The following is a 10,966-nucleotide window of genomic DNA, read 5'->3' on the forward strand; positions in this document are numbered from 1 at the left end:
TCATTTAGACCTATATTCAGTTTTACAACATTTAGCACTTTTCCTCATGATAATACTCAAACGTCCCAAGGCTTCATTGTAAAACCACCGCTAGGTGGAGACATTAGTTAAACATTTGAGCCAGGGTAACGTACTATAGCACGTGGTAAAACCACTGACCACACATTAAGCATGATATTTGCTAACCCACAGTGAACATCCCAAGAAATTCCAAGCTAATTGTCTGAAAATGCTAAATTATAATGCATTCAAGGATTTAATGATAGAATATACATAATTTCACTGTTCATATTAAACATGTCTCTAACAACAGCAGAGATGTTTGCCAAGTTTGCATTGATCCAACCCTAAAAACAACTCTAGCCATTAGCTTAGAGTTACTGAGACTAAATCCAGAATTTCACAGCATTATTAATTAATACTAAAGTATCATTCAAAGTCAAATGATGCATCTGTGACTTTCAGGTTCTATCAAAACTCTATAAAACAACTTAACACTGTACAATGTGAGTTAATATTGCATACACTTGGGTGTAATAATTAAAGAAATCTCTAAAATACCTGCAGATTAGGTAATTACCTTTTTTTAACAAATTAATAATAATAATAATAATACAGCAGTTTTAGTAAAATACATGAATAAATAAGAATAATAAAGCAGACAATGAACACATTTTTAATGGTTTGACTTTATTAATAAGAGCATCATGGTCATGGCCACTGTAATCATTTCCTCATCGCTGACAGATATTCTAGTGCTTGTTGAAGTATTAGCAATAATTTAATAAGAAGAAATCCTGCAAACAATACAGGGATGCTCTTAGTGTGTGCTTTAGACTTTTTTATTAATGTCCTCTCCATGTGCGAGGTTGTGTTTGTACATTCGTTTCTTAAGTGTTTCCAAGGACAGCTTATTTAAACTCAGTCACTGCACTGTTCATAAAGTAGGTGACGCATTGTGCTTGCACTGACCTACACTTATATTCTTATGCTTGTTTGCTCTTCTAAGTTAATACCACCAATGTGAATACATGGGTCGGTGGATTGTTGTGTGTTCTCTTTTTTATCTCTTAACAGTTTTTGTATTAAACTGAAACAAGCTTAATCCAATAGCTTTTTAAACATTCTAACAGTCTAGGAAGGAAATTATGTGGAGGCCTAGAAATTAATGGATGGATATCCCAATAAATCAAGGACAATGGTTTTATAAACATATTAAATGATGAGGTAATGAAAATCTTAAAATGCAAAAACATTTCTGTAACGGTTAGGTTTAAGAGCAGGGGATATAAAAATATCATTAGCTCAGTATAAAAACAATAGAAGTCGATGGAAACTCCCCACCATGATAGAAAAACGAATGTATGCAAGAGAATTAAAAAGGAATACATTTGAGTTGCTGCTGAATATATCTACTTTCAATTGGCTGCAGTAGACATGAGGCTGACATAAGAAACCTCTAAGGCAGAGATAAGTGAAGTCATAAGCACTGTGCTTCTACCAGGCAATTAAAAAGAACGGGAGATTAAAAGAAGTCATTAGCCAGGACAGTGGATTAAAGCACAGTGTCAAACAGTGAGGGATTACAATTCACCAGCCTACATTCACTCGTTGATCTTTTACCATCCCTTTTTATTAGGTCTAGTAATATTTTATTTTTTCTAATTATTATTCTTTTTTTACATTTTTCCTCTGGAAGACCTTTTATTTTCATCAGCTCTTCCTTACTGGAATGTTTATTCTTGTTTCTTTCCCATCTCTATTTAGAACTTCAGTAAATGCAGTTCACATCTCAGTCCCTGTTTCCATAAGCTACTTGTATGTTGTCGACGCATGGATTTACAAAACTACACCGGCATGGGCTTTTTCATGTTAATGTGGAGTCGCAAAAACTGCTTTGCAATGTTAAAAGCAGGTTGCAGACGCCAAGCTTTTCACGTATAGTACATTACTCCCATGGTCAAAAGGAGGACACGCTGATCTTTTAGTTGTTATGGACATGATATGCCAGAGATTTCAATAATAGGACATTAAGATCGATATAGGACACTGATGTTCCATGCCTATCAGTATTTTCTACAAGGTACAGTATGTATTACATGTAAATATATTTAGGGTCAGCCCGTATCAAGTGAGTCGACTTGGATATGACACGACCGATGTATATTATTTTCATTTCAATCCCTACAACATTCTACATATTCATGAACAAATTGTACATCAGTGTTACACAGAGACAGAAAGTCTCTTCAACTTTTCTATCCTGATTCTGATCAAAATTCCTCTCTCTTCCTTGACTTCTTGGTCTCCCTGTCTCCCATCTGCACCCAGATGTCAATCTGCCACTACTTTTTGAAAGCCACTTCAATCATTCTTTACATCATATTGGCTCTTTTAACCCGTGTCAATGCCATGCCCTCCATGACAGCTCTCTTCCCCGTGAATGATTAACACCGGAAAGTAAAGAGCATCTTGGTAAGTGGGAGGCCTGTCTCTCTCATCCTCCCTGGTCTCTCCGTTCTCTCTCTCCTCTACTTGTTCCTGCCCTGTCTCCTCTACATCATCGTCTTCTAGCCCCTCACTCTCTAATACACCCCTCCTCTCCTCATCTGGCACTCTAAACCCAATACCAAGAAAACCCCCACCACCCTCTTCCACACGGCCACCCATCCCACCCCCGAGGCTCCTCGAGTGAAACAGGCAGGGATGGCGGGTTCTTGCGTTATGCAACCGGCCAAGAGAGAAACCACTGCGACTAAGAGAAAGCCTTCCACCAGGCCTAATGGGGAATGAGTTTGTCCCCGCAGCCATGTTCCCTCTAAACCAGGAAGGGAGTGAAGAGCTGCTTGTTGAGCGCCGGCACCTGGGGCAACTCTGAAGGAAGTAGCTAGAATTGCGTCGCATACGTGCAGCCATCGCAACTGATAACGGTGTGTTAGTATTCATATCCAAATCCATAAGCAAGGCCTCGGAGTAGCTAGGCACCATCTGCTGGTTACAGCGAATGTGCCATTCAAGTTCGGTCATATCCACCGTGTTGACCCGCGATATGACGCGCAGAGTGGGACCCCCAGTGCCATGCTCGAAGCCTGTACAGTAATTTCCCGCCTCTGTATTATCATTGTCATTTGCATCCTCATTCTCTCCAAACAGTTTCTCAACATGGTAGTGGACGTATGCAGTACGGTACTCGGCAATCACACGAAGAGGCCACGATAACAGGAAAGCAGAGGCTAGCCAGTACACCCAGCGTCTGGTGTACCAGGGCGGTCGTGATGGGTCGGGGAAGGCCAGCATGTGTTCCCGGAAGTCGACATTTTTAAGGTGCATGCCCTCCCGAGCTTCCATATAGTCATCCAGGCCCTCATTGTCCCCAAAGAAGCGTGCTCTCTGCGTGAGGTAGCCGGTCTCTGCGCGGGCGCTGGCGAAGCTGAAGCACTTGGTGAAGCGCAAGCGAGTGACAGGATGTTCCAAAAGGCCCTGCAGCTCTTTCGAAACATCTTTGACACCGAGACGTGAGTAATCAAACTCAGAGCTCGCTGCATGCGTGTTGACCCGTTCGTGGTACACCTGTGTAGTCGTATAGGCGTCTCCATTTCGGTAGCGCGTCACTTGTCTGGTACGACGTACGTAATGGTAGCTGATGGCCTTCCACCAGATGCAAGGTGTGGCTTGTTGCAACCGCTGTATCCTGTCATACACTTCACTGATTTCCACCTTAGCAAGGTTAGCTGTTTTAGAGTAGCAGTGCCAGCACTCCACCAAGTAGACGATGTACAGCATAGCCAAGAAGGCTACAGGTATATAGACGTAGCCGTTGGAACATGGGCTGTCATGGTAGAGTCGGGCATTGCCTTTGTAGAAGTAGGCTTGGTCATCAAAAGTAATTACGGTGATGCGGTATAGGGAGCACCAGCCTAGTGTGCCAAAGCAGCCGTACATGAGCAAGGTAAGCAGCAGGCACTTCCAGTGGGACTCTCTGCACAGTGAGCCACTCAGGGACTGCTTCAGGGGACGCTGCTATAGGTGGGAAGAGGGGATGGAAATATAGGAAGACCAGAGAACAGAAGGTAATGCAGATGGATTAGAAATTTAAAGGGGTGGGGTTCAATAACAGATGAGTTGGAGGTTATTGGACAGAATGGGAGTGAGTTGATGGAAAAGCCAAAAGAAAGAAGAGGGCAGCATGGTTGGGGTAGAACAGTAGGGAAAGAAAGGAAGGAAGAAAGAAAGAAAATGTAAAAATTAGTTCTGGCAGAAATGCATACAACATACAACACTGTACAAGAGCAGAAAAAAATAATATATATGTGCTTATTGAACTCATTATTTCACAGCAGTCTTGAGAAAGCAGAATGCCTTTAATGCATTACTTTTACATTACTTTTACATTTGTAAAGAAATGAAAGGGCACCTATTATGCAAAGTTCTCTTTTACATGTTATTAAATAAATGTGTGTTGGCAGTGTGTGCACACAACCACCCTATAATGATTCAAATCAACCCACTAGTTTTTTTTTATCCCCATAAATCATAAGTAGTGTCTCAGATTAAGCCTTTTACAGAATCCATAAAGTAAGGCATCACATTTTACATGCCCCACCCAGCAGTTTTCTATCAGGATTTGTCGTGTTGTGCCGTGCCGCATCCAGTGTAGACCATGGATATATATCTGTTTAGACAGCATCACTGATTATAATAAGTTCTATAGTATTTTGTCTTACTATGCCATTCGCGTCTGGTGTAAAATTGGTTTCACACATGGTTTCACAGGACTAACCGTATTGGCGTGTTTGTTTTGGTGATTTCAAATGTCAACATTGGCTACCAGAAATGGCTTACCCCACCTTTAATACACATATCTCATATAAACATGCAATTTCTTTCCGAGCTGTTAACCTTCGTAGACATAACCGACTGTGTTTTTGTAACTCATTTGTGTCTTTGTAACATAAATGTGCATGTATTTGCCAGTTTAAGTGCAATAAGACATGAAAGAGAGTTTAGTGCTCAAATGCCGTGTGACAGCTGCTTTCTGTGTGCTTGCTTCCGATGTGTGTGCTCAGAAAACCATATATATGAAATTTAAGCTAATATGGCATAAAAGTGCATGCTTTCAGCATAACAGACCCAATAATCAAAACCAAACAGACGTTTTTTTTTAGCAAAGTATCTGACGCACGAACTGTGAAGGCACAGCCCTATTCTGGAAAAGGAGGTGGGAACAGTTGCTCAATTGCATTTAAAGACACATGTACAACAGCGTGTTTCTGCTTCCACTTTAAATAGGCATTTTATAGGCAAATTATATGATAAATAATCTGTGTGGTATTTTGAGTTGAAACTTCACAGACACATTCTGGGGACACCTGAGACTTGTATTACATATTTTAAAATGGGGCATAATAGGTGCCCTTTAACACTTATTTTCTATCATATTTTTCCTACAGACCCCCTAGGACTCCTTTGCAGCCTCATTGTGGTCCCCAAACTATATGTTGAACCTGTGTTTTAGATGATTCAGGGAACTAATATGTTTCATTTTTATTGCAACATGCACAGCTGAGTTAAGCACAGCGTACTATAGCCACTCTGACATGCAACAGAGAGAACTTAGCAATAGATCATTCTCCTGAGGGCTGAATACATTTCCTGGCTGCTCGTAACCCAAACCATGTCTCCTTCTATATATGACTGTGGAGGGGAAGTTTAGATGCTTTTAGACATCATTGAGTGCATCATCTCAACTAAATGTATATGGATCTCTACTGCCTACTCTGGCCCCAGTGGCGACTTTCGGTATTACGGCCATATGGGCAAAGATGAACTGGTTCCAAACTAGCAGGAGGGAGGAAAAACAAACCATACAGTTTCTCTGAAAGGTATGGCGCAAAAAGATTAGGTTGTCTACGGTTGCACTGCAGAATTTAATTTGACTGTCCTTGCTTTGTCCTTTTTCCCATGCTGTCTCTTCTTTAGCAACATCACATACCCACTCTCTAATACACACAGATACATATACACCTAAATCAGCTAATAGTACGAGCAACTTGCTGTGAGAAACTGCAGCACTGAAAGCAGGCTGCAGCCCAAGCGTGGCATGGAGGCTGCGCTCCTCTTGGCAGGAGTTTAATTGTTTCTTTAACAAGGACAAGAGAGCAAACTGGGATGATAGAGATAGAATCCATTAGGGCCTAGTGAGCTATACCATATGCACAAGCTGATATCTACGCATGTTTTTAATAATGGCGGCTTGAGCAATGAAACATGATAATACAGCATATTATATAAAAATAATATTCCCATATATACACACGAGTTTGAATGTCTGTTAATTTGGGATTGCCAAATATATCATTACTCCCTCAAATTTCAATAAAATATACAACCTTATCACAAATTAATTATTTATTCACTTGATGCTTTCACTGCACTGCATCTCAGAGACGTGGAGTTGTAGGAGGGTGAGAAGCTAGTGTTGGGACCACAAGAAAATGTGTCCTAAGAGATGTGAATGATATTTTCAGTGAGATTCAATACTGGAGGCTGTGATTAGGACACTTGCATAGAACAAAATGGCAGTGGTGTATAAATAGTGGATAAAGTTTGCTATTTTAGAGCCACTCTAATAGGTTGAATTATTTAGATGGCCTGAGAATATCTGCAGTCATATGATCATGTGTATTTTAATGCTTTTTACATGAAAGGCATCGGTGGCTAGGTGAAATAATAAAATCAGGCCCAAGTGTAAGTGTTTTCCTGCAAGTGCGTATGAGTCGATACATTATTTGCCCTCTTGGGAAAGGGGATAAGACAGTAAAAGCCAGCGGCTGTTTGCTTTCACTCAGTTTACTTGCAGGTTGTGCATAAAACCTAAGGTAGGAATCGAGAAACTATCCTGTTCATATTTAGGTAAAAATTGTACATTATTCATACATTTTTGTACGATCTGCTCACACCCCACTCTCAGAAAAAAAGTTACCTTTTCTGTAGGTAGAGTTTTTGAATTTTTTTTACTACTAAAGAGAGCATATTAGTACCTTAAATGTACATATTAGTAGTTTTTGAAAGGTTTGCCTCATATGTGCAACTGACCCTTCGCAGGGACTTTGACTGACAGGCGATCTGACTAATCATAACGCAGAATTTGCCATTTTTGTCTTACAAACAAAACAGAAAAGAGAGTATATTGATATTGGTGGATTTGAACTTGAAAAATGGATTATTGACATCTTTCTGCAGTTGAAACAAGATAGCTTCTAATGTTCATTCATGTTTATTTCATGCTATAAATAGTAAAGAGGAAGAGATGAATGGATCACATGCCACTTGCAATCTGTCACAACTCTTTAAAGAGTCACAAAACTGTATTTATTTATTTTATTCATTTGTTTTTTTATTACCAAATTCCTCATTATCCCACTTCCTCAGTTTGCTCTTTGGTCCGCAATATATTTTTCAGTGTGTGCAAACATTCTGTGTGGCCTGATAGTGGCATGATTTGTCAGACATAGTAACGGTGGGTAGCTCCTGAATAATTGTTGAACTGATAAATAAATGAAACATTCTATCATATTTTATTGTTTGTTCATTAGTCTATTGTTGTAAAATATATTGCTGCCAATTATTAGATTTTATTTAAGCCACCTCTAAAATGTTGTAAAGAATTAAAGTTTGTGTTAACTAAACTATTTTTGCATGAATTGTTTTAAATACTTTTTTATTGACATTATCTCATCATTTGGCCGAGGAGACTGACACAGAATCATTAATGAACTGGAATCATTAAGAGGAAATTCTTAACGATTCCCATTTCTGCTTGAGGCTTTCCTTTCATTTCTATTTGTGAGTGCAATATTTTGAGGTGAAGGACATTGGGCTCATAAAATATTCAGTCTGAACAAATGATATTGAGAGTGAAAAGTATCAGTGGTTGGGCTACAGAGCACACTAATCAGTGCATAGCTAGTACACAAGAGAGACTTGCTATGAGTTGCTATTCGAGTGCATGGATATACTAACGATGGTAAATAGCAGAGGAGAAAGGGATACTCATGAATTAAAACAGGAAACTCTGAGAGCCCTCTTAAAGTCTTAATTGCCTTGTCAGCATATATTTGACCATGGCGAGTGCTTATTGAGATGCGTTAATATACAAAGCAACATGAACGAAGCATAAAGACTCATTTGCAGACACACTGCCCTGTACGAAGCAGAGAACAGCTGAACGACAGACATTGTAAACTGAGAGCTGTCACTATACAGAAATAGTTGCAGCTAAAATTATTGATACGTTTGTAAGTGACAATGTAGCACAAACATTATGAAAACTCAATAATGATTACAAAAACGTCCCATCCCCCACTGTCTCTCAGCCTATCGATCGGTCTGTAACAGTATATGGGGGGTAAACTCAGCAGCTGAGGGTGTGAGTGAGAGAAGGACTATAGAGAAGGCTTGTACTGTCACAAAGAATGCATTCAAGGTAATGCAAGGCACTGTGTGTGCTGTTAGAAAAGTGTGTGTGTTAATTATTGGATTTTCTTGAATGAACTGTCCAGAAAATAATTAACACCCCCACTGAGACCTGACCTCCAGTTATCTAAGATAGACGTTTTGAGCCAGATGGGAAAAGTCAAAGTGAGAAAATCTGAGTGCAAAGAAAGCCTAGTTTTCAATGCATACATATAAGGTGATGTAGTTTTTTTTTTTTTAGTTTTTAAATATTTTCTTCATATAAGTAAGCAATTTGCAGATTTTTTTCTCTGAAAGTATCTATTTTTTGAAGGCATAAAAGCTATTGGAACGTATTTAGCCAGTCCTCTCTGTATTAGATGCATGATATAATTTTTTCTGTCACAGATCTGGCAAAATAGAGAAACAGGGAAATAATGAAAGTGCATTTTCATCCACTAGCTTTCATCGTTCCTGTGGTGACATAGCATATAGACAGGTTACCCCCCCCCCCCCCAATAAATAGCCAATACCAATCCAGATGAAACAAAGTCAGATGTTTTAAGCAAATACTGGTAAGTCTCAAAAACATATCTTAACACCATCCACTAAGCAATGCAGTGTTAATGCACAGTATGATTTCACATTAGGGAGTATTTCAAAATAATATTTTCTTAATGTGCTGTGCCAATTTTCTTTACTTTGCAACCACATTTATGATGACAATAAAATAAATAAATATGAAGGTGACTGAATTAAAAAAGAAGCTTTTGCTTGACCACATCGCATTTAGTTTTTAGTAGTAAGAGTCATATAAATTATTTGCATGTAATGATTAATTGCTTGTTTACTAGAAGCACATTGGTTATTGATAGTAGATACAGCTCATCTGTGTTTATTTATTATTATTATTATTATTTTATTATTGGTTTTATTGCCAATAATATTTTTATTTCAACATAATTTATTCTGACATCAGTAATGAATACCAATTACTTGTACTATAGCCTACATAAAACCGTCTGAAGAAGGAACTCATGGTTTTATTTACCAACATTTTCACGCCTTACCTCCTCCCTTCCGCCCCCATTCAATGTGGGCGCTTCTCCCGTCACCGTCACCCCTTGCATTTTTCACTAACATGTATTATCACGGCACACACAGTCCAGGATGAAAAATAGCGCTGCGGTCCACCGTCAGGACCTCTCCGTAACCTATTTCACCCCATCAGCGGCGAGTGTCACCACTTTTCTATGGTGACGACGTTCATTACAAAAGAGCATCCCCAAAATATGAGTCCGTTCCCTTTCGTTTTCCCTTACAGAGGTTATCACATCACCAAATCCCAGTAGCGATTCTTCTGGATTCTAGTCCTGCCGAGGATCAAGAATAACGGGTAACTGTTGCGCTTGATTTCCCCTCAGTCTGTGTGACAAAAGCATCGCGAGCTCGAGACGAAGCGATGGCTGGACAGCAGCGCGCGCATCACGTTCTCGCCTCGCGACGCACAGCCGTTCTTTCGAAGGCTGCCGATCACTGCGTGTCGTAATCAGTGGCGGGGAGATTAATCTTCGATTATATCCTCTAGGTTTTAATTTAACGACAACTCGAAAGGATGAAATGACCCTCTTTCCCGGGCATCTTGTATTTTCCTCCTCAAGTCCTCAACCTCCTTTCACCTGAACGGTCTCCTTGCGGACTTCACTCTGACGTCATCCTTAAACGCGCCCTCAAATCCTAATAATTGGCCAGTTCATACCAGCGTGTGCAAGCCTTTGGTTTTCAAATGTAGGTCCTATAAGTGGTTTAGTTTTAGTTTGGCCTATCTTATTTAATAGTAATATATCTATATAGGCCTATCTACAAGTTAAAAGTAGGCTATTAAGACAAATGGGCAATCCTTGTCTTATTGAATGTGTACTAATAGTGTAGGCCAACTTCAAATCTTAAACAGCCTATATAAAAACCTTTGCAGATAATTTAACAGGCTATTAATTATAGTCTATAAAATACCACTTTTACTTAAAGAGCATACACAATTGTGATTATTTAAGAACATTTTTTTAATAATAGCGATTTACTGTGAAGTAAAATGTTTGATTTTTTTTTTACTTTTATTTAGACTAAAACATTACTGTTTTAATAAGTATGCTTATTTTGATGTGTACATGTAAAGTATTTAGCTGTATACTGTTATTAAAGCTTACATTTAAAGTAATAGACTGTTTTAAATGTAGCTACTAAATGTAACATTATAATTACAAATATGGAATTACATATACATCTTAATACCCTTTACCTGGGCATAGATGTCCATCCATCAGTTATGAACATTCAGCCGCAAACATGAGGAAATTGCACTGCAGGCCTCTGGGATGGGATGTAGATCCTAGTCAACGAAAGCAACGGGCTTCACAAAGTTTCTGCCGACTGCTTGCTCTCAAGTGGGGGAGAGCGAATGAAATGGAGAAAACTCCAGTGCAGCACCGTCTTCATGATCCAGGTTGCACAT

The 10,966-nt window shown here is 39.2% G+C and overlaps 1 protein-coding gene across 1 annotated transcript; it reads right to left on the reverse strand.

The window, feature by feature from the left end:
- Positions 1 to 671: 671 nt before the first annotated feature.
- On the reverse strand, positions 672 to 10,159 carry LOC127986223 (transmembrane protein 151B-like). The gene is made up of 2 exons (XM_052588490.1): positions 9,525 to 10,159; positions 672 to 4,020 (listed from the first exon to the last, which is right to left on the reverse strand). Exons 1-2 carry the CDS (start codon positions 9,582 to 9,584, stop codon positions 2,395 to 2,397), a joined length of 1,686 nt encoding a protein of 561 aa, XP_052444450.1. The 5' UTR covers positions 9,585 to 10,159; the 3' UTR covers positions 672 to 2,394.
- Between the last annotated feature and the right edge of the window lie 807 nt (positions 10,160 to 10,966).

This window comes from Carassius gibelio, chromosome B21 (genome assembly GCF_023724105.1).
Source record: "Carassius gibelio isolate Cgi1373 ecotype wild population from Czech Republic chromosome B21, carGib1.2-hapl.c, whole genome shotgun sequence".
NCBI classification, from domain to species: Eukaryota; Metazoa; Chordata; class Actinopteri; order Cypriniformes; family Cyprinidae; genus Carassius; species Carassius gibelio.